The following is a 24,103-nucleotide window of genomic DNA, read 5'->3' as shown; positions in this document are numbered from 1 at the left end:
TCACCACACATCTTCCCCCACCCTGCAAATTGTTGAAGTGGTTCCTTTTGAGAGTAACCTGTTTTGCTATGAGATTTTCAAAATCAGTAAGAATTATTTTAGCATTTGTGTACAAATGGAGTCTTAATTAACAATTATAGGTATTGGTATGAAAGTACCATCTCAAATCTAACTGAAATATCAGCCTTTGACAAAAGTCTAGCCCTTTTCATTGCATCTTCAAATCTCACTGCCTGATTCCTGGTTCAAAGAACGTTTGCTTCGAGCAGGTGAAGATGAGGAATATTGCAGGTGCTACACAGAAGTCAGAAAGCAGTTGACCTGGATACGTTTGTGGCTATTTGATTCCTCATTCACACAACTCCTTCCAAACCACAGTTTTTTTGAACAAGACTCCTCTACAAATAAAAAAAAATCTTCCTTGGGTTGGAGATGGTCTGCAAAGCATATTTCATGCAATCCTGGCTCCTCCCTGCCCCACATCTGATTAGGTTTTTTATGCTCCTGAGCTTTATTGAACTACAACTTACCTCTTGAATTTGCTTGGTGGTCTCTGAAGAAGAATGTCTTTGATCTACCATTGATGACACATCACCCTGGCCAAATTCAGCTAAAAAAATAACAAATGCATACAAGATAAGCACACAAGTACTGCGATTATCTGCGTGTGTGTGTGTGTGTGAGAGAGAGAGAGAGACAGACAGACAGACAGATCACGTCCTACAGGCAAACTTAGCATCTTAATGTCACCTTAGGAAAGGTTTTCTACATTGAGCAATAAAGTCGGAGGGGGAAGGAGAACCGGAGGGGGTGAGGGGGCAGCACGTGGACACAGGACCTTTTTTCTTTGCTCCACAAGGATCTGATTATTTGATCATGGCTGCATATACTGAGGCACAAGCCTGAAAGAGGCTACCTTGCACTCCAAAAAGCAGAAGTGGCAAACCATAGGACGACAAGTCAAAAGTATAACAGATGTTACACACACCACTTTAAACATATGTCCCTTGTAAATATTTAGACAGATTTCCCATCCATTTGACAGTCACTGTAAATTCTTGAGATATACATACAGTGCCTTGCAAAAGTAATCAGACCCCTGACCAAGGAAATTCTCGGGGCACAATTTCAAACAATTCCATCAAGGAAAAAAGGCGGAAAACAAGAGAAGAGGCCAATGTGACTTCGCAGAAAGCTTAGAGATTACCTGAAAAGAAAAAAAGACACGTACAGGAAGTGAAAGGAAGGCCAGGCCACAAAGGAAGAGAACAGACAGGCAGCACAGAATTGCAGGAATGGAGTCAGGAAGCCTAAAGCTGAGAATGAGCTGAGGTTAGCAAGAGGTGCCAAAAGGAACAGAAAAGCTTTCTTCAGGCACATCCGTAGGAAAAGACAAGAGAAATGAAATGGTGGTACAGCTATTCAGTGGGGATGTCAAAATGATAACATGACAAAGAAAAGGCAGAAGTGCTCAACTCCTACTTTGACTCAGTCTTCTCCCAAAAGAGGGTCTATGACCCTCCTGGCAAACATAAAGTTGAAGGGGCAGGATTGCAGCTTGCAATTGATACGTCAAGGAATACCTAATCACTTTGAACCCAGGGCCCGATGAACTGCATTCTAGAGTAATGAAGGAACTGGCAGAAGAACTCTAGGAACCACTGTCTTGTTATCTTTGCGAAATCATGAAGGATGGGTGAAGTGCCGGATGACTGGAGAAGGGCTAATGTTGTCCCTATCTTCCAAAAGGGCAAACAGGAGGAGCCTGGGAACTACAGACCAGTCAGCCTGACATCAATCCCTGGGAAAATTCTGGAGCAGATTATAAAGTGGTTAATCTGTAAACCTTGAAAACAATGCAGTGATTACTAGAAAGCAATGTGGATTTATCAAGAACATATCCTGCCAGATTAATTTTATCTCATTTTTTGATCGGGTAACCTCCCTGGTAGAGTGTGGGAATGCTGTGGACATCATATATCTCGACTTCAGCAAAGCTTTTGACAAAGCGCCCCATGATACTCTGATTAGCAAGCTAGCTAATTGTGGGCTAGATGGAACAACTGTCAGAACTATCAATAAGTCCTTCTCAAAGTGGGAGAAGGTAATGAGTATAGTACCGCAGGGCTTGGTCCTGGGCCCAGTGCTCTTCACCATTTTCATTAATGACTTGGATGAGGAGGTGCAGGAAATTCTTTTCAAATTTGCAGATACTGTAATACACACTTGGGAGGGATAGCTAATACCTTGGAAGACAGGAACAAAATTCAAAGGGATCTTGATATGCTGGAGCATTGGGCTGAAAACAACAGAATGAAATTTAACAGGGATAAGTGCAAAGTTCTACACCTAGGAAAAAGAAACCAAATCCACAGTTATAAGATGGGGTCAGCAATACATGCACAAAAAATCTTGGAATTGTTGATCACAAGCTGAATATGAGCCAACAGTGTGATGTGGCTGCAAAAAAGGCAAATGCTATCTTAGGCTGCATTCACAGAAGTATAGTTTCCAAATCGCATTAACTATTGGTTCTCTTCCATATGGCACTGGTTAGGCCTAATCCTGGTACTGAGTCCAGTTCTGGACACCACACTTTAAGAAGGATGCAGACAAACTGGAATGAGTTCAGAGAAGGGCAATGAGGATCATAAGGGGACTAGAAACAAAGCCTTGTGAGGAGACTGAAAGAACTGGGCACGTTTAGCCTGGAGAAGAGAAGACTGAAGGGAGATATTATAGCACTCTTCAAGTACTTTAAAGGTTGCCACATAGAGAAGAGCCAGGATCTCTTGTCAATCATCTGAGAGTGCAGGATCTGGAATAATGGGCTCAAGTTGCAGGAAGCCAGATTTCGGCTGAACATCAGGAAAAATGTCCTAACTGTTAGAGCGGTACGACAATGGAACGAATGACCTAGGGAGGTGGTGGGCTGTCCAGCACTGGAGGCCTTCAAAAGGCAGCTGGAGAGGCTCTTGTCGGGGATGCTTTAATTTGGATTCCTGCGTTGAGCAGGAGGCTGGACTCATTGGCCTTATAGGTCCCTTCCAACTCTACGATTCTATGATTCTAACTTCTGGAGGAGCACTGTTAGTTGTCCCCTGTGTTACAGAGGCCTGACTGCCTTCAAGCAGAAGTCAAGCATTTAGTGTCGCCGGTCCCACAGCCTATGCACCTGTTTAAAATGTTTTTTAGTAGCCAGTGAATTTAATTATTGTTTTGTATTGCCTTAAAATGTTTTAAGTTGCTGTACACCACCCTGATGTTTTGCGACAGGGAGGTATATAAATATTTTTATAAAAAAACAAAATTGTTGAGGAACTTAGAAGAGAGAGCTAGAAATCAGAGGGCTGGTCCATTAGGGGAAATGGGGCATGGCTGCGGCAACCTCAGCCAAGCCCACTGGCCAGCCACCCTCCTCCTCAATCTCAGGGCCTCCCTGGCAGCACTTGGCATAAATGAGGATGGGGGCAAAGCTGGAATTAGCTGGCTCTGCTTGTCTTTGTCTCTGGCTTCAGCTACAGTCTGGGCCCTCCGCCTTCCGCCCTTCCTGTCTCCATGGGCACCAGCCAGCACTGCCAAGAGTGCTGCAAAGGATCCAGACAAAAGAAGCTAAGCTTTGCTGAAGTCAAGATACATTATGTCCACAGCATTCACACGGTCTACCAGGGAGGTTACCCAATCAAAAAGTAAGGTAACTTGAGTCTTGTCAAGAACAAATACACACTGCTTTCCAGTAATCACTGCATTGTTTTCAAGGAGCTTACAGATAAAACCACTTTATAATCTGCTCCAGAATTTTCCCAGGGATTGATGTCAGGCTGACTGGTCTGTAGTTCCCAGGCTCCTCCTTTTTGCCCTTTTGGAGGATAGGGACAACATTAGCCCTCCGCCAGTCATCCGGCACTTCACCCATCCTCCATGATTTATCAAAGATAATAGACAGTGGTTCCTAGAGTTCTTCTGCCAGTTCCTTCATTACTCTAGGATGCAGTTCATCGGGCCCTGCAGATTTAAACTCGTTCAAAGTAGGTATTCCTTGATAATTTGTTTATCAATTGCAAGCTGCAATCTTGCCTCTTCAGTTTGTACTTCCTGTTTACCAGGAGGGTCACAGACCCTCTTTTGGGAGACAACCGAGCCAAAGTAGGAATTGAGCACTGCTGCCTTTTTTTTCATCTGTTATCATTTTGCCATCCTCATTGAGTAGCTATACCACCATTACTTTTCTCTGTCTTTTACTACAGATGTACCTGAAGAAAGCTTTTTTGTTGCTTTTAGCATCTCTCGCTAACCTCAGCTTATTCTCAGCTTTAGCCTTCCTGACACCATCCCTGCAATTCTGTGCTGCCTGTCTGTTCTCTTCCTTTGTGGCCTGGCCTTCCTTTCACGTCCTGTATGTGTCTTTTTTTCTTTTCAGGTCATCTCTAAGCTTTCTGTGAAGCCACAATGGCTTTTTCTGCTATCTTCCCCCTTTTTTCCTTGTTGGAACTGTTTGCCATTGTGCCTTTATAATTTCTTCTTTTAGAAACTCCACCCATCTTGGAATCCTTTTCTCATTAGGGTCACTTGCCATGGGACATTTCTTATCATTGTTCTGAGTTCATTAAAATCGCCTTTCCAGGGGTCCAGGGAACGTGTATGGCTGCACTCAGCTTTTGCTTCCTTTAAGATCAAGAACTCAAGCATACTATGGTCACTTTCCCCCAGAGTTCCCATAACTGCCACTTCATCCACTAAATCATTTCTACTGATTAGAATCAAGTCAAGGATAACTGACCCTCTAGTTGCTTCCTCCACTTTCTGTAGGAGAACGTTCTCAGCAGCACAAGTCAGACATTTCTTGGGATATAAATGTATTAATAATGAGACAGCTCAAGTCAGATGTTTGCTGTTGTTTAGTGGCTGAGCACCTACTTTGCACACAGAAGGCTGCAAGTTCAATCCCTGTCATCTCCCGTTGTTGTTTTTTTGGGGGGAAGACTCCTGTCGGAACCCAGCCAGGCCATATACTGGGCTATGCGATGGTCGGCTGTCTCAGAACAAGGCAGTTTCCTGTGTTCAGCTGCCCTTATTTACACTTCCTGGTGCTTGGATTCATCCTCAAGTTCCACAGACATTCATAAAGCCATGACAGAAGGCAGCCGAGTCCCGGCATAATCATTTTGTTCTAGGCCTTACCTTGCAAATCCACTGGCTGCTCTTGCTGCTTGTCACCTTGTGCAAGAGATGGAGATTCGTCCGAGGCTGGCTCCACATGACCACTTCCAGCTTCATATTCAGATGCCACTGCCTCAACATCGGAGCCCTAAAAGGAAGGAAAGGGGACGCCTGGTAGTGAAACTAGAGGTGCTCCTTGGACGACAGATCCTGAACTGACAGAGACAAACAAAAAAGAAACGAATCGAGCTCCTGCTGCACCTCTACAGGATTCATCAATCCGGCGTTCCCTCCTTCTTATCAACCTTGATTCTGGAGATGGAAACACGGAAAGCTGCCTTGTGCTGAAACAGATCGCCGATCCATCCAGCTCACTCTTGACTACTCTGAAGAGTAGCAGCTTTCCCGGCTCTCAAAGCATCTTTCCTAGGAAAGACCTGGAGCTGCAGGGACCGAACCTCCCATAAACAGAGAGTCCTTTCCTGCCTCCTTTCTGGGGCATGCATTTTTCTCTGCTCTGATGTCAGTCTTCTCCTGGTAACTATAACCTGTTCTGCCCCCAAAGGCAAGCCATCCTGGCCCACACGTGTGCCAGACTTGCTCTGGAAAAGCAGAGGCAGCACCAGGAAAAAATGGGCAGCAGGGCACAGAAGGGGCAAAGTATATCTCTCACTAGGCAAGCTGTCCCCCACATTGGAAGATCTCTGAAAGAAAAATAACAATGTATTTCATGCTAAAACTGCCATCCTATACATAACTTTTTCTGAAATAAATCATATATTGATTAATTTGGTAATCTTTTCATATAGCATGTATTAACCAAATTGAAATTACACTGTGGAAAAAGGCTTTCAAACAAGGTAGAGTTGCTACACAAACATCTCCGTGATGTACAAATTAGAGACGTGGAACACTTAAAAACAGTTACTTTTGAACCAGTGCAGGCAGAACCAGGAATGTAGACCCTCAGTGCAAGGAAAGCACAAGCAAGCAGAGACAGAAGGGCCCTGTACAGCTAAGAAGCCCCCTGCATGGTGCTGGTTTCTAGATAGCCGTCTCAGACTGATTAGATTGTCATGCACTGAGAGGGAATGGAGGAGTATGTAGGTCTAAAGAAGCAGAATAGGCCAGTTCTTATGCCCTTCTGCAAAATGATTAGCAACACTTTAAAAGTTGAGAGCTTTTCATACTTTCTTTTCAATTGCAGTACAGCAACGTTGCTTAGTTGTGCATCACTCACACTGCTCCGCAAGTAGGTCTTAATTTGCTGTAGACATGAACGTGTTTGTTCACATCCAGCACTTGATGGAGGTATTGTGATGGCTGTGCCACACGGTCTGTGGAATTCACTGAAAGTTCTTCAAAGAAGAGTAAGCATTTGGTTCATTGCCCTTCTCGTTTATACTTCTCTAGAACTTTTGGAGAAAGTCTGAGTTCTGCTTCATATCCATCCATGTCACTGCTACAATGTCCTGCAAATGGTCGTAAGTTTTTCTGGATCAAGAAAATAACAGCAGGACTGAAAGCACTAACACCATTCAAAACATTGTAATTGTCTATAAATCTTCTCTTAAGTTCACGAATAGTGCAATCAACAACAGAAAGTAACACCTTAATTCTAAAATCATAGCCACGTTTTGAATAAATACTCTCTGCTGGGTTCAATTCAGTAACATAGCTTTGGAATTGTTTTGGGATTCAGCATATTTTCTTTATTTTGCCTTTTGGTTGCATCTTCTCCTGCAAACATCTTTACATCTGCCATAATTTTACTGATATTTTCCTCCTGATCTTGCAATTTATCAATCAGAGAATTAACAAGGACACAAGGTTGAGACACGTCACAATCTGATTTTTGCCAATAATCCGATACCACTTTTAGTTCAAGAAGCACTTCACTAAAAAGATTCAGGCAAAACACAAAGCCTAAATCTATTTGGTTTAGAATGTCACAAACCTCTACACTTCTTTCAGAATTTGATTCTTTACTGATTATATTCAGAAGCAATAAAATTACAGGAAGTGTTACGCTGGATGCAATCTGTCACACCCAAGCAAGTGTCGGACCATATTTTTAATTCAATAATTCTGTTCCCTATGTGTCTTTGCAATTCTGTGAAAAGTGGATGCCCATAAGAACAGGATACAAATACGTGCAGTTGTTGAAGAAGACTAAAGAAGTTTGCAACAACATCTATATTCTTATATGCATCAACAATAATTGTGAGGAGAACATGCCAGGTAAGGGGAACCCGTCCCAGACAAGTAGTGTCTGTGACCCGTTCCGGTTCTCCTCATATCCCCAGGACTGCTGGTTGTCCTATCAGTCAGCCTTCGGATCTCCATATGCTGTTGTAAAACGCCAGGTCGGTACAGCATAAGATCTCCCTTGTTCATGATTTAATTGTGGAGGAGGCGGCTGACCTGGCGTGCATAACCGAGACCTGGGTGGGTGATATGGGAGGAGTTGCTCTTTCCCAGCTTTGCCCACCTGGGTATACGGTTCAGCATCATGGTAGAGCCGAAGGTCGGGGAGGCGGGGTCGCCGTGGTCTATAGGAGTTCTTTCTCACTCACCGAGCACCCTGTACAGGTGACGACTGGATTGGAGTGTCTCCACCTTGCGCTGGGCCAGAGAGACAGGCTGGGAATTTTGTTGGTGTACCGCCCGCCCTGCTGCTCAACAAATTCCCTAACTGAGCTGACAGAAGTAGTCTCGGAGGTACTGTTGCAGTCCCCTAGACTGTTGGTACTGGGGGACTTCAACGTCCATGCCGAGACTGCTTTATCTGGGGCGGCTCAGGACTTCATGGCGTCCATGACAACCATGGGGCTGTCTCAGTTTGTTACTGGCCCAATGCATGTGTCGGGACATACCCTTGATTTGATCTTCGCCACTGGACAGGGAGATGGTGATCTGGAGGTTGGGGTTTTTTCATCTACCCCATTGTCATGGACAGATCACCGCTTGCTGAGGTTTAGGCTCACGGCGACCCTTTCCCTCTGCAAGGGTGGGGGACCTATTAAATTGGTCCGCTCCCGGAGACTAATGGATCCTGAGGGTTTCCAAAGGGCTCTGGGGGATTTCCCGACTGAGAAGACTGGCGCTCCTGTCGAAGCCCTGGTTGAACTGTGGAATGCGGAGCTGACCCGGGCGGTTGACACGATCGCTCCCATGCGCCCCCTCCTATGCAGAGCTCATACAGCCCCATGGTATACCCTGGAGCTGAGAGCGATGAAGCAAGAGAGGAGGAGGCTTGAGTGCAGATGGAGGCGGACTCCTGACGAATGCAATTATGCCTTGGTAAGTGCCTGCTCTAAGCGATATACAGCAGTGGTGAGGGCAGCAAAAAAGAGATATTTTGCTGCCAGTATTAAGGCATCACTCTCCCGCACAGCGGAGCTTTTTAAAACTGTACGAGGGCTTTTACATCTTGGCCCTCGGGATACTATAGAGTCATCTGTAGCCCGCTGTGATGAGTTCGCTGGACACTTCCAAGACAAGATCGCTAGCATTCGTCGGGACTTAGACTCCAATATTATAGCAGTTGGATTCAATGAAGCATCCAGACCACGGTCTTGTCCTCATTTATTGGATGAGTTTCAGTTGGTGCAGCTTGAGGATGTTGACAAGATCCTTGGACTGGTGCGGGCGACCACGTCTGTGCTGGATCCTTGCCCCTCTTGGCTGGTGAAAGCTGGTAAGACCGGAACCGCTGACTGGGCCAAGGGGGTAATCAATGCCTCTTTGCGAGAGGGAGTGGTCCCTGACTACCTAAAAGCGGCGGTAGTGAGACCACTCCTGAAGAAACCCTCCTTGGACCCAGATAACTTGAACAACTATAGACCGGTGGCGAATGTTCCGTTCCTGGGGAAGGTTCTGGAGTGGGTGGTGGCCGGCCAGCTCCAGGGGCTCTTGGATGACACTGATTATCTTGATCCGTTTCAATCCGGTTTTAGGCCTGGGTTTGGTACCGAAACAGCCTTGGTCGCCCTGTATGATGACCTTTGTCGGGAGAGGGACAGGGGGAGTGTGACCCTGTTGATTCTCCTTGATCTCTCAGCTGCTTTTGATACCATCGACCATGGTATCCTTCTGGGAAGGCTCATGGAGTTGGGAGTTGGGGGTACTGCTTGGCAGTGGCTCCGCTCCTACTTGGTGGGTCGTCAACAGAAGGTAGTGCTTGGGGAACACTGTTCGACACCCTGGACTCTCCATTGTGGAGTCCCACAGGGATCGGTACTGTCCCCCATGCTTTTCAACATCTATATGAAGCCGCTGGGTGCGGTCATCAGGAGTTTTGGACTGCGTTGTCACCAGTACGCTGATGACATGCAACTCTATTTCTCCTTTTCATCTTCTTCAGGTGAGGCTGTTAACGTACTAAACCGTTGCCTGGCCGTGATAATGGATTGGATGGGAGCTAACAGACTGAAGCTTAATCCAGACAAGACCGAGACGCTGTTAGTGAGTGCCTTCTCTGCCCAGATGGTGGATGTTCACCCTGTTCTGGATGGGGTTACACTCCCCTTGAAAGAACAGGTTCGTAGCTTGGGATTTCTTTTCGACTCTTCCTTGTCTCTTGAGGCTCAGGTAGCCTCAGTGGCAAGGAATGCTTTTTACCATCTTCGTCTGGTAGCCCAGCTACGTCCCTATCTGGACAGTGACGACCTCGCCTCAGTCGTTCATGCTCTGGTAACTTCTAGATTGGACTACTGCAATGCGCTCTACGTTGGGCTGCCCTTGAAGACAGTTCGGAAACTACAGTTAGTCCAGAATGCAGCGGCCAGATTGTTGACGCGGACAAGAAGGTCTGCTCATATTACACCCGTTCTGGCTCGTCTGCACTGGCTTCCTATTTGTTTCCGGGCTAAATTCAAAGTGCTGGTTTTGACCTATAAAGCCTTACACGGCATGGGACCGCAATACCTGGTGGAGCGCCTCTCCCAATATGAAACTACCCGTACACTGCGCTCAACATCTAAGGCCCTCCTCCGAGTACCATCCCATCGAGAAGCTCGGAGGGTGGTGACTAGAAATAGGGCCTTTTCGGTTGTGGCTCCCGAACTATGGAATGGTCTACCCGATGAGGTGCGCCTGGCGCCGACGCTGCTATCTTTTCGGCACCAGGTGAAAACCTTTTTATATTGACAGGCATTTTAATGCGTATCATTATATGTATTGTTGTATTTTGTTACTGTTTGATTATTTATTGTTGGTTTGATTCTATTGTTTTATTGTATTTATATATTTTGATTGCTTTATTGTATGTACACTGCCCAGAGAGCCCTTGGGCTTAGGGTGGTATATAAATTAAATTAAATAAATAAATAAATAAATAAAATTAAGTTCAGCCTGTGGTTGAAACAATGAACACTGTTGCTTGTGGCACCTCTTTCAGGCCCAGTGGCTGCACCCCATTCAATTTGCATTGGCACCATCATAGGTTTGTGCTGTGCAGTGCTTCTTATCTATACCACACCCTGCTAAGATGTTCTTTATATAAGCAGTAGTATAGTGCCAAATGCAGCAGTGCGGGTCCCTTCATGATAGTCACAATCTCACCTCCTTCTAAGACTATGGAATAATCTGGCCAGGCTGGAATGCTGCTTTCTGCTTCTCTCTCGCTGTCACCACTTGACTGTCCTTTCTCTCTGTCAGAGACATTGCTTGAACTACTGAAAGTGTCTCCACGATGTATCTCCTGCTGCTACCAAACTGCTTGATGATGTAGATGGGATGCTGGCATCAGGAGTCACTGTCTCTTCTTCTGCAGTTACAGAATTCACATTCCCTACAACCTGTCTTGGCTTTTTGAAGTAGGAACTTACAAGGCTTGCTTGCCTTGACACTCATTGGTACTCTTCTCAGTGGCCAACACACTCCCCTTTCATGCTGATTGGCTCGTAGGATACTGGAGACATAGGGACACTGTTGCAACATCGCTCCCAAAAAAGTAAGGGGTCTAAGACCTTCCTGGGACCCTGGACAACTACACCCCTGTAGTCACTAGGGAAGGCGCATCTAGTGAAGGACCTGGATGGAAACCAACATCCATATATATTGCCATTGTAACAATGATGGAGGACTGGCAACGTTTGTTCTTGCTTACTTATGTTCTTAGTTTCATCAGCAATGAATGCGAAGTAGCCAGCTTCCTTCACTTCATGAGAAATTGACTCCAGAACCATTCTGCTCGTAATGCTTAACAATTCATCTTGAAGAAATTAAGTGTGTACTTTGCATCGCAAGTAAGAGCATCTCTTCTAAACTGGATTCTGGGATTGTGTTTTGCAACTAGATGCAAAAGTTCAAGAACATTTCCCATTATCACTTGTCTCACTTTCCCATTTCCACACTGAGCCATTTTTGTACAGCAGTAAATAAAATTTCTGCAAGAGTAGGTATATAATGCCTATTTTCTTTGATAAGTTCTTCATGTGCATTGCTGAATTGTGCTAAAACTGAGCCTCCTTTGAATGTTTCTGTTTGTTTGTAACTCTACCATGCATCATATAGTCTTTGTGGACTGTACCTCAGTCCTGAATCATTATCAGCAGCCTTTTCTTCCAGCTGTGGTACCCTTTATGAGTAAATGCATTTACAGGCATTTTTTCCAGTGAAATGGTGGCAAGCAAAGCAAAGCAAAACACAGCATTTTCCATTATACTATATTCCAACCAAGAGTAGAGTTTGGACCATGCTGGGTTGAAATGGCTCCATGATTGCTATTTATTGATGGATCAATTGGACTTTCTTCTTCAGACTGCAATATCACTTGGACCAGGTAACTCTTTTATTTTTTATTTATTTATATTTATTTATTTGTATAACTTATATACCACTTAATATAACAAAATCTCTAAGCGGTTCACACAAATGACAATAATAAAATCACAAGTAAAAAGTAAATACAATATAAAAATGCAGTAAAAATCCAATAAAAGAGATGTGAAGCATTTTTTAACAATGGAACACATTAACTCAACTGCGAAACCATCATCCGGCAGCTCTGAAACACTTTCCTCTTCAGAATTATCTATTTTGCAAGAATCAGATTCACTACCACCGGATAATTCCTCCGCCCGGTCAATTTCTGGTTCATTTAGTTTTTCTGAGGAACCCTGTGCTTCTGTGACAATCAGACCTTTTGTTGGATTTGTGAAGTAGTAGTTGAAAGATCCCAAAAACGCAGCTCTGGAAGATAAACTTCTGACGATGAAGCTGGCTCTTTTTTTATGGCCATCCATTGCCTTTGTAATGTGGAATACAAAAAGAGGCATGGCATAGGATGGGATTAACTGAGGAGGAGATGTTCCTAGGCCTTGCACTGTAAGTACATTCTCCTCCTCCCCCCCCCATCTTCCTGTCCGAACACATGGGGGGGGGAGAGAAAGGCCTGGGGAGGATACAGATTAATTATCTCCCCCCCCCATTCTTCCAGGCCTAATGCCTTGAGAAAAAAAGGAAGAGAGACAAGGAAGAGGCAGATTAATTCTTCCTCCTTTCCAAGCGAGGCCTGTCCAGCTTGGACAGAGGAGAAAGGCCTGGGAAATGTCCTCCAGCCTGGTCCTATTTAGTCCTAGAAGGCAGCCATAGGCTGCAGCATCCCCAAGAGTGTGAGAGGTGGAGAGGTGGAGTTGCATTCATGATCCTGCTGTCCAGCCAGCACACTGGAGACTCTTTGGTATCAAACAGGCCTTATTAAAATGACTATATTAGAACACAAAAAACGAACACACACACTGAGGGTTGCAAAGGGGGAGAGGGAAATGACACTAGAGTCCAATGCATTCTCTTCACAGGGACAGCACCGGCTGCCTCCTGCAGTCCTTAGCAGCCTCTTCTCTTTCTCTCCAGGCTTGAGTGTGTTCCTTTTGGGCTGGGCCTCTTGCAGGCCTCCTCGCCCGCACCCTCTGCTCACATCTCTCTTCGCCTTTTCCAGACTCCTTAGTTGGCTGCTTCTGTCTCTCCTTCCTCTTGAGGTCCTCCCCCTCTTCCTGCTGCTGCCCTGGCCCAGGGACATTGTTAGCTCCTCAGGGGATCCAGAGTTGAGCCCCATTGCATTTTCATCCACCCTTCCTTCGAGGAGCTCAGACTTCCTCACAATAACAATCCTCCAAGATCCGCTATGCTGAGAGTTGCTGGCTGGGCCAGGATTACCCTGAAAGCTTTGTGGCTGAGCACAGATATGCCCTCAGGTCTCTCTGGATTAAGTCCAACACTGTCTAACTATTGCACCACATTGCCCTTTTAATATGGGGACAAAAAATGTTATTGCCCTTTTAGAAGATATTAACTAGTCTACACAGAAAAAAATAGCTGCATTAGTATCCATTTAACATTTTGCACCAATATTTTATTTATGTCTCAATTTGAGACACATTAGTGGTCTCAAAATTATCAGCCAATGTGTAATCTGCATTTTAAAAAAGAGCTAGCCTGTTGTAATGATAAGGGGAAGGTGAGGACTCGGATGCACTGCTTTGAACAGGGTGCAGGGACCATGCCTCGAAATGGCTGCCCACGGCATAGTGCAGAGGGCTGGCTGCCAGGCTCCTGATCTGCAGTGGCGCTGCCTGCAGCTGAGGAGGTAATACTGCCTAGCCACTGCCTGCCACGCCCCTCCACAAGCCGCTCCATTTTAGCAGCTGCTTCCCCACCACACATTTCCCCACCTTTATTTTATGTGCAGGTTCTTCTTCTGCCACCCCACGCGTCTTCCATTAGGATGCATACAGGGCTGGCCTTATGAAGTGGTGGTCCATTGTCAAGCATAGGAGGAGGCCTTTATGCCCTCCTGCCATTCAATCTGCCAAGCCCAGCCACGCTCCAGCATTTTGGCAAATACAGCCACAAATCCACTTTAATGTTCCTTGCTTATGTATAGGACGAGGCTGTGCCTCACTCCAGATAACATTCAGGGCAACATCTAAGACTGCAATTCCACACACACTTTCCTCATTGAGTAACAAACATACGAAGGAGGATTACACCGTAGAGGCAGCAGAGATTGACAGACTGGGATTAAAGGAGTTACCCCACTCTTTCAGCCAGGTGATTGGAGGAGGGGCTGTGACTGCACCACAAAGCAGGAAGCAATTCCCAGCCCAGCTAAAACCAAGGGGGGGGGCAGGCTGGAGGACAAACAGGGGCTCCCCACCCCCGCAGCAACGCAGCTGTTCAGCCTCCTCACTCTCCTGCCTGTCAGATGCTCCCCCTCAGTGGATTGCCACTGGCCTGCCGGCACCCTGAAGAATGGCTGCAAGAGGCACAGCCTTTGTTGACTCAAGAGCTGCAGCTGCACTGAAGGAGAGCTACAGAGATGGAAATGTAAGAACGCAGCATGTGAGAGTGTGACGTGTGCCTTCCTTTCAAGTAATGACAGCAGTCCAGCCATTGGGGAGGGGGGGCTTGCCCCTGTGATGTTCCCTTGTTATATGTGATAATATATGCTGATATACAGGTGATGCTTGATATGGCTTTGTATTCGCTTAAATATGGGGAGGGGAGTCCATGAGTTGGAATGCTTAGAAATGCTGCCCGTTGACTGGCTGAGCGACTGGGGGCTGGTGATTTTTATCTGTGTACATGACAGTTGATAGATAGGGCTTGGTCTCGCAAAGAGAGGTCTGGTTTGGAAGGGAGAGGGTAGAGTAGGCAGGGTTTACTTACAGTCTTTGAGGAAAAATTAGTAAGTCTAACTCAAAGGAAAATACAGAACCTTAATCTGTAACCACATGCTTTTTAAAGCCCATTAAGTATTCTTGTTTTTGTTTACAACTTCTGTTGAAAAATTCTGTTAGGTTTAAACATACATCTGGTTCTTGGCTAGCTATAATAAAGAAAAGGTGTACACAGGTTGAAATAGTAACTTATGGTGGCAGCAAACATTACCCCAGTGAGAGGAACAGTTTCAGGTTTCAGGGAACAATCCATAGCTGAGTTCTTTAATGGCAATAAAGAAACCAGGAGAGTTGTCTGATGCCTGAACAAGTAATAAGCAGGGGCATTGCTTAACAGTAGCGTGTAAGGAAATATGTATCCTTTCCTGCTTAAGGCAGAGAGGGATAGCAGGGGGATACGACAGCCCCCCTTGCCCTGCCCCTACTGGGAAGGATCCCACTGATTGCCTGAAGAGGATCACATTGCTTAGGAACGATGGGGGCAGCTCCTAAAGTCGGTACCCACTTCCACACTGTTCAGGTGTGTTTGCTGCTGAAGGGGCATGGTTAAGGTGAAGCAGAGGCGGCCGAAAAAACCTTGAGGTTTGCCTGGCACATTCCTCACATGTACTAAGAGCAGAGGTTGGTCAAAGATTCTGAGAAAATATTAACAGGAAAGCTCAAGAATGCCAGCAGGAACCAGCCACTCTCCGCCTGCTATGTTATGTCACTGCCTTTAGCACAATCTGATCCAGGTGCCTTAACTGAAAACCTATTTCTATACCAGACACTTGGGAGCACAAGTCCGGGGGGGCGGCAAGGGCAATGAATGGCAACCGGCTTCTGTTTCCATTATGCCTTGAATCTGACAGGGATCTTTTGGGGTTTCTGCTACTGGCTCAACACCATATAAGGAAGGAGGGAGAGAAGCACGAAGGCTCTGCCTCGCAGCCAGTAGTTTAACTAGATAATCTTCCGGGGCCTTTAAGTCACACAAGAAATGATTTCAAAGTTATCAGGAAACCTTAAGCCAGGAAAGCAGAGCCAACTGAAAAATTCTGGTTTAGCTGTGCTTTGTTCTGAGGTCTACTTGAGTCAGTTAAATTTCGTATAGAAGTTGACCCACTTTGTGTATCAGCCAGAAACTGCAGAAAAATGCACATGTGACTCTCCCTCCATTGAGTTCACACGAACCACAAGTGACGGAAATTTGTGGGAGGAGCATAATATGTCAGAAGACAAATTACCACCCACCCCACTTAAAATACATAAACCATAGAGTACCTCGTGATTGATGACTGTCCAGCCGCAAGATGAATCACTGTCACTGGAATTTTCAGACATTTTGAAAGATGCTGGAAGTGAACAAAAAACACAAATGTAGCATGTGAGACTATAACAGTGGTGCACCTTTGCTTAAGCCAATTTGCCAATAATTGGGGATCTACACTACTGGTAAAACTTAAGTTCAAACACATTGAAAAGTAGGAACTCCCAAAACTTCACAACTGCAAGCAGAATCTAGAATTAACATTGAATAGTATTAAGAGCATGACAGAGTTGGGATGGACCCTAAGGTCATCCAGTCCAGCTTTTTCCGGCAGGACATCCCCTTAACCTCTTGCCCACATTCTCCTGACATGATCCTGGCCACATGTGAAAGTGCAGGGGTGCTGCAGCAAGGTGCCAACATAGAAAACCCTCCCCACAACGTGGACAAGGAGGTCAAGTCGCCTAAGAGGGAAGGCAAGACTCCAGGGTCCTCTCTCGCCCAATTCAAGAGAAAAATCATCATCATCATCATTATTATTATGATTATAGGTATATCCCGCCCTTCCTCCCAGCAGGAGCCCAGGGCGGCATTATGCTCAGTATATGGCCATTGCCATATGCTGCACATGAGGCAACTAGGGAAGACAGAGGGCCTGCTGCAACTAGGCCAGAGAACCAACCTCACCTTTCCCTCTTCCCTTCCCCTTTACCAAACAGAATAATCTCTTCTCTCTCTGTCTGTCTATCTAAGAATGTAAAAAGAGGCAAAGGCCCATCCAGTCCAGCATCCTGTTCTCACATTGGCCAGCCAGATGCCCATCAAGGAAAGCCCACATGAATGCAACAGCATTCTGCCTCCAAAACTGTAGCCCACAGCCATCATGACTGGTAGCCATTGATAGCCTCATCTTGAGAGACAGATATGAATCATCACCGTGGCCTCTGAAGAGAAATTCCCTATTCCCAGGATCACTGGCTGCTCTTCTCTGTATCTGGAGTGAAATTCTGAAATTGGAGACACTCTTCCAAACATGGCTTCATCAGTAGCTTATACAAGGGTGCCAAGTTTTCCCTACTTCAACTAGAAATGCCTCAACTATATATCCAGAACACTTCCTTCTTTGCAGCTTCATCATATGAGCAGGAGACAGGCATTTTGTGATCATCCAGGACACTTCCCCACTTGGTTATTTTGCAACTGATAGTAAGAACAGTCACTGTTTGCCACCAAATGCATGACATTATGCTGCTGAATGAGATCATTCAACGCAGCCTATAAGGTTCCCTAAGGAATGTATTAACACTTCCTTACTAAGTACATTCAAATATCTGGGGGACACTCCTCCTTTTTGTCCCAGGAAAAATACTGAATAAAACAAGCTCCCAGAATGATACCTGAAATCCTTGGCTGGTTACTTTCTCCACCAACCAAGCAATAAACTTCCTTGACTCCTGAGACTTCAGCAATGGTCACACGCTGGCCAGATGGGTTAGAAGCCACCTCCTTTCTTTTGACAAATGTTGCTGAGCTGCCAAACTCAGGCTGCCAAACTCTGCTCTCAACAAATAGCATGATTTTCTGCATGCGCAGCACCAAGATGCACACCCCGCACAGCTCAGAGCACTCTCTCTCACTGGCAACGCATCCCTTCTTTCCAATTTAAATAATACTGGATCAACAAATGCTTTGCTAAAATCTAAGTAAATCATGAGGTTTTTAAAATCATGCTCCCAGGAACTTGGAGCAATGCTAGGCGAGCTACCTGACACAGCTCATTTGTTGAGATGTGAAGGCTTGGGGGGGAAATAGAAAAATTCTGGTGGGGAGAGGGACTTCCCCCCCTTTTTTTTCAATTTTTCAGAAAAAAACAAAAAAGGCTCCAGAATCCCCCCCATTTTCCCCAGGTCTTTGCATCTCTACTGTGCACCTTGCTGTGACCGTCTTCATCCCGCATTTGACAGGCAGAGGGGAGTACTAGATACACTCAAGGATACACTCTCAGCTTGGGGAGAGGCAAAGGTTAGGCCAAACAGTTCCTGGCCGGCTGCTGGTGCAAATGGAGAGTGCATCCTAGACCAGAAAGCTTGTGGCAGACAAATCTAGACCGAAGGGGTTTTCCAACAGCAAGAAATTTGTATTCCATGGGCTCAGCCTAGTACATTCACTTTCTCCAGAAACACACTGAGTTTTGATCCACCTATGGTGAACCCTGCTGCATAGCATCTCAGATGTATATTCCACATTTATTCTAAGCCTTATCTGCCACTGAAAATAACCTAACTGCTCTACTAACTTGGCTTCTTTGATCCCCTTTCTTGGATACAGGTAGGATATCAGCTATTTCAAAGCTAACCCACAACTCAGAGCTAATGAAAACTGTTGAAAGCCTTATTTCACATAGGTTTTTCTGTTACCCCAACTAGTGATTATCTGCCCTCACCCCCAGATTTTAACATAGGTGCAACACAATCCCCGCAGGATCAGCGAGCAAGAGGCTGACGCTCAGTCAAGCAGAGGCAGTGAAACCACGCCCTACAACAATGAGACGAGCAGCAGCAGACAGTCCCTACTGCATGGGACTGAAACCCAAGTATGCCAAGAAGATCCATGGGCTCGCCAGGTATGCTGTCTCCCTGGGGGGCGGATTAGAGATGTGACAGAAGGGTTGCCAACACTCATAAAGCCCACTATCCTTTTCTTCTCATCCATATGGGAACAAATGATACTGCCAAGCAGAGATACGAAGAAATCACGTCAGACTTTGAAGCTCTGGGAAGGAAATGCAAGGACTTTGGGGCCCAGATAGTGCTCTTCAACATTTTTTTTAATGACTTGGATGAGGAGGTGCAGGGAATGCTTATCAGATTTGCAGATGATGCAAAATTGGGAGGAACAGCTAATACCCTAGAAGACAGAAACAAAATTCAAAGGGATCTTGATAGGTTTCAGCATTGGGCTAAAAACAACGGAATGAAATTTAACAGGGATGAGTGTGAAGTTCTACAGCTCCGGGGGGGGGGGGGGAACCAAGTGCACATTTGCAAGATGAGGGATACTTGGCTCAGCAATACAACATGTGAGAAGGATCTTGGAATTGTTGTTGATCACAAGCTGAATTTGAGCCAATAGTGCAATGCGGCTGCAAAAAACCCAAATGTTATTTTAAGCTGCATTAACAGAAATACAGTTCCCAAATCACATGTACTAGTTTTCCTCTATTTGGCGCTGGTAAATGTTATTTTAAGCTGCATTAACAGAAATACAGTTCCCAAATCACATGTACTAGTTTTCCTCTATTTGGCGCTGGTTAGGCCTCATCTTCCATACTGCATCCAGTTCTGGACACCGCACTTTAAGAAGGATACAGACAAAATGGAACAGGTTCAGAAGAGGGTAACAAAGATGATCAGGGGACTGGAAACAAAGCCCATTGAGGAGAGACTGAAAGAACTGGGCCTTGAGAAGAGAAGACTGAGGGGAGAGATGATAGCACTCTTCAAGTACTTTAAAGGTTGTCAGACAGAGGAGGGCCAGGATCTCTTCTCGATCATCCCAGAGTGCAGGACATGGAATAACGGGCTTAAGTTACAGGAAGCCAGATTTTGGCTGAACATCAGGAAAAACATCCTAACTGTGAGAGTGGTATGACAATGGAACTAATGACCTAGGGAGGTGGTGGGCTCTCCAACACTGGAGGCCTTCAAGAGGCAGCTGGACAGCCACCTGTCAGATATTCTTTAACTTGGATTCCTGCATTGAGCATGGGGTTGGACTTGATGGCCTCATAGGCCCCTTCCAACTCTACGATTCTATGATCCCATGCATGCTTACTCCCACAGTGTTTGTTCATTAAGGCTGCAAACCAAACCCCAGCCTGGCAGCAGCACAACGACCACATCCGCAGCCTTACCCCTCCTGCCACCCAGGTCAGAAGGTGAAGACAAATTACTGCATCAGCCTGGAGCCAGCACAGCAACTGGACCCAATGCAATCACGTGAAGGCAGTGGGACCCACTACAGATCCAACAGTCCTAAGTCAGCTCAGCCCTATCCTGTTTCAGGGCTTTTGGCGAGTTTCTGTCCCCCTGTCTGTCTGGTGGATGGAACCAGATGCTCAGTGCTGGTGGAGTGGCACTGGCACCACTCAGCAGGCAGAGGCTGATGGGGCTAGGCAGAGGGACACCTTAGCCCATTCCATGCCCCCCTCCTAAGGGGTGTATCTTATTAACTATCATCCCATGGAAAGTAGCCCCAGGGTGATACAGGTAAGGTGGGATAGTCTTTATTTTGGAGACAGCAAGACAACAAATAAAGCTATTATATACTTTTGACATTAAATGATGTTAACTGCTTATCGTTCTTCTTGCACACAAAGGCTGCTCTTGTTCTCTGGGTATTTTTTAAGTTGCCCAACTTGTGCTTCTCAAAAGCCAGTGGACCGGCTCTCCAAGCAGCAAGGAAGAATTTCTTCCCGGTAACCAGCCATGGAAGTTGCTCCCTTTTAAAATACAGATATTTAACTCAGGGACTTGTGAGCAGGTGTGCTAGCAGGTTTCATAGACTGATTTGCAGGGCTGATATAATTATACCCCACCAAGCAACACTCTGTTTCACTGGATCCCAAACTTTTTTCCCATGGACCACTTGAAAATTGCTGGGGGTCTTGGTGAACCACCTCATGATTTTCTGCCTGTTGTAGCCATTGTAACATGCTGTGCTAGATGCTGTATGATTTTTAATTGTATTTTTACAGACATGACACGGACCACCTGAATTAAGCCCGTGGACCACCAGTGATCCGCAGACCACAGGTTGGGAACCCCTGCCTTGTTGGGCTGTGACCCACAGGCATTACTGTTTCTAGTAGTTTTCCATAAAGCCTGCAAGTTTGGAGAAGTAACACTGTTATGTCTTTGCTGGCTTGAGAGCAAACACTCCAAGGCCAGCCGTTGTCATGGTAACGTGAGATAGCAACTGGGAAAGTTCTCACAGAGTTTGTAAGTTGTGTCCTTCTGTATCATGCCTCTGAACTGAGAGGTTGTGTTCTGTGTTTACCTTTGGAGAGAGATGGACCAGAAGGGGGGGGGGGTGAATGAAGCAACTTTACATGTATTTACTCTTAAGCCTGTTGGCCTTAATGTCTTTGAATAAAAGACTCTTAACCTGATCTAATGCATCTGAGAAGTTTCTTGAGCAACTTAACTCCAACATAACGTATGCTGTTTCACGCAACAACGCACACACTTCAACATGCCTAGCTTTTATTGTTGTTTCCTCCTTAGGTTTTGTAATTTTCCGTTATTAATGTTTCATTGGTTTAACAGTGATGCGGTCAGCCAGTTTGTAAAAACCTTTTGAATGAATAAATATCTAAAACAGGGCTGGGCTTTGTCCCTGATTAGGCCTCTGTTTCTGGGCTTTCTCCCAAAATAATAAATATAATAATAATAATAATAAATTTTATTTGTTGGTCGCCTATCTGTCCAGGTTAGTGGACACCCTAGGCGACTTACAATAATAGAGAGCAGTACATAATACAAAATAAAATACAAGCAAATACAATCATAATCAATTTAAAACCAATTTCTATTTAAAACCTTATAAAATTAATCCTCCCCAATCCCATAGGCCCGCCTGAATAGCCAGGTTTTTAAGGCTTGGCGAAAACCCGTCAGGGAGGGAGCATGTCGGAGATCAAAAGGAAGGGAATTCCAGAGGGTGGGGGCCACGACCGAGAAGGCCCTCTCTCTGGTCCGCACCAGCCGAGCTGTTTTAACCGGTGGGACCGAGAGAAGGTCTTGGGAGGCTGATCTTGTCAGGCGGCATAATTGGTGATTCTGTAGGCGCTCCTTCAGATAGACTGGGCGGAAACCGTATAAAGAAAAGAACTAATTTCCCCATTCTGTCCATTGCACTACCTGCCCAGAGGTCACGAGGAATATCAGTCTCCCATCAAACAGCATATTGTTACATCTAGTTAAATGAAAATGTACTGCCTTCAAGTCGATTCCGACTTATGGCGACCCTATGACTAGTGTTTTCATGAGGCTGAGAGGCAGTGACTGGTCCAAGGTCACCCAGCGAGCTTCATGGCTATGTGGGGATTCGAACCCTGGTCTCCCAGGTCCAACACCTTAACCACTACACCACACTGGCTCTGTACATCTAGTTACACTTACTCAAATAGTTAGGGCAGCCTGCATTTCATTTCATTTATTTATTCATATAATTTATAACCTGTCCTTCATTAAAACCAATCCCAGAACAGAGTACAGCATAAAATACATAACAGAATAGAACGTCCTAAAAAACCCAAGCCACGACGATAAATCAAAATCACATCACAACACAGTGAGAAAGACAAAACATTTTCTCCAAGCAACTCACCAAAATGCTAAAGCAAATAAAAATTTCTTTACAAGATGCCTAAAACGCGTATGTTAGTATCAGTCAAATTGGTGAGGGGAGGATGTCCCACCCTCAGGGTGCCACTATCAAGAACTCTCTCACACATGATGTCGTGTGTTGTACCGGTGGCGACCCGGCTGCTGCATTCTGCACGAGCTGTAGCCCAAAGACAGCACATTGCAGTACTCTGATCATGAAGGGGCCACTGTGGCTAAGCCAGCTCTATCCAAGAACGGCTAGAGTTGGGAAATGGCAGTCCTCGCCATGGAGGCAACTTAAGCTTCCATCGGCAATGCCGCATGTTGGAGAACCCGAGCCTACAAATGTGCTCCTTAACAGCGGCGTTCAACCCCATCCAGAGCAGGCCCCTGTCTTATCAGGAGTCAGCCTCAGCTCACTGGAGCTCATCGAGCCCGCTGGTCAAGAACTCGCAGAGGCTTTCCTGAGCCAGATGTCGCAGCAAAAACTAAACCACCGTCCCTCCCTCTTTTCTGAAGAGCAGAAGAGTGTTAGGAGCGCTCTACGGCAGCGGGGAGAGGAACCGGCCGGCGGCGCAGCCCATCCTCCCTTTCAAGATCCGAGCAGGATTTGTTCGGGAAAGCTGGCCTAGCAGCAGTGAACAGGCACTTTCTGCTGCTGTCAAAGGCACGTTGAATTCAAGACAGCCCTATCAGCCCCTGACCGAGGCAAGGCTGGCATCGCTGGAAACCTTGCAGGCAATGCCTAGCTTGACTTCACTCCCTCCCCGCGGGGATCTCCTAGGACACCAAGGGGAGGCTCTCGGCCTCAGGACGGGCGGGCAGCGCTTCCGACACTTGAGAGGGCAGGAGCCCGCCAGGGCTTCCTTTCTCTGCGGAGCAGCCCCACCGAGCGGTTAGAACATAAGAACATAAGAAGAGCCTGCTGGATCAGGCCAGTGGCCCAGCTAGTCCAGCATCCTGTTCTCACAGTGGCCAACCAGGTGCCTGGGGAAAGCCTGCAAGCAGGACCCCAGTGCAAGAACACTTTCCCCTCCTGAGGCTTCCAGCAACTGGTTTTCAGAAGCATGCTGGCTCTGACTAGGGTGGCAGAGCACAGCCATCACGGCTAGTAGCCATTGACAGCCCTGTCCTCCATGAATTTGTCTAATCTTCTTTTAAAGCCATCCAAGCTGGTGGCCATTACTGCATCTTGTTCGCCGTGGGGCGCCTGGGGCGAGCGCGAAGGCCTTCCTGGCCCGGCCTACCTGAGCGTGCCCGTCCGCTCCTGGCCACCTGAGGGCGAGCTGGGGGAGACGGGGCTCGGGCCAGGCTGCTCCTGCCGCCGCCGCCTCTGTCAAAACAACAACAAGCGAGCAGCCGGAAAGGCGACGCCGCTACTGCGCCTGCGCATTCCCGCTGGCCCCCCCTGGGAAGCGTAGTTCGCCCCTGCAGGCACTGTGGCAGAGCGAGGCGCTCGCAGACTACAAGCCCCACAGAGCAGCAGGTGCGGCAGGGAGGGGCCGACGCAAGTGGGAACAGGGACGCACGGCGGGAGGCGACGCTAAGTCAACAAAGGAGCAGGGACGGCGAGGACAATGAGGCAGTTGCCGTGGTGACGCGGGGAGCCGGCCGGAAGC

At 46.4% G+C, this 24,103-nt stretch overlaps 1 protein-coding gene and 1 long non-coding RNA gene across 6 annotated transcripts in view; one reads left to right on the top strand and one right to left on the bottom strand.

The window, feature by feature from the left end:
- Positions 1–23,901, bottom strand: part of CCPG1 (cell cycle progression 1) — a 38,081-nt gene extending 14,180 nt beyond the window's left edge. For 3 of the 5 annotated variants that reach the window (XM_061594820.1, XM_061594819.1, XM_061594821.1), the window contains exons 1-4: positions 23,732–23,901; positions 16,110–16,180; positions 5,182–5,308; positions 531–610 (exon numbers count right to left, since the gene is read on the bottom strand). In XM_061594820.1, the coding sequence (XP_061450804.1) occupies positions 531–610; positions 5,182–5,308; positions 16,110–16,169 (267 nt within the window). In that variant the 5' untranslated portion in view covers positions 16,170–16,180; positions 23,732–23,901. The remainder of the gene's footprint in view (positions 1–530; positions 611–5,181; positions 5,309–16,109; positions 16,181–23,731) is intronic. The other 2 variants (XM_061594822.1, XM_061594823.1) reach the window with 2 other exon arrangements.
- Positions 14,248–21,182, top strand: LOC133369563 (uncharacterized). Its single transcript, XR_009758917.1, has 3 exons — positions 14,248–14,493; positions 18,545–18,718; positions 20,852–21,182. It is a non-coding gene; the product is annotated as an uncharacterized LOC133369563 (long non-coding RNA).
- Positions 23,902–24,103: the final 202 nt, after the last annotated feature.

This window comes from Rhineura floridana, chromosome 14 (assembly GCF_030035675.1).
Source record: "Rhineura floridana isolate rRhiFlo1 chromosome 14, rRhiFlo1.hap2, whole genome shotgun sequence".
NCBI classification, from domain to species: domain Eukaryota; kingdom Metazoa; phylum Chordata; class Lepidosauria; order Squamata; family Rhineuridae; genus Rhineura; species Rhineura floridana.
Note: the sequence above shows the minus strand (reverse complement) of the source record. Positions and strands in the feature narration are given on the sequence as shown.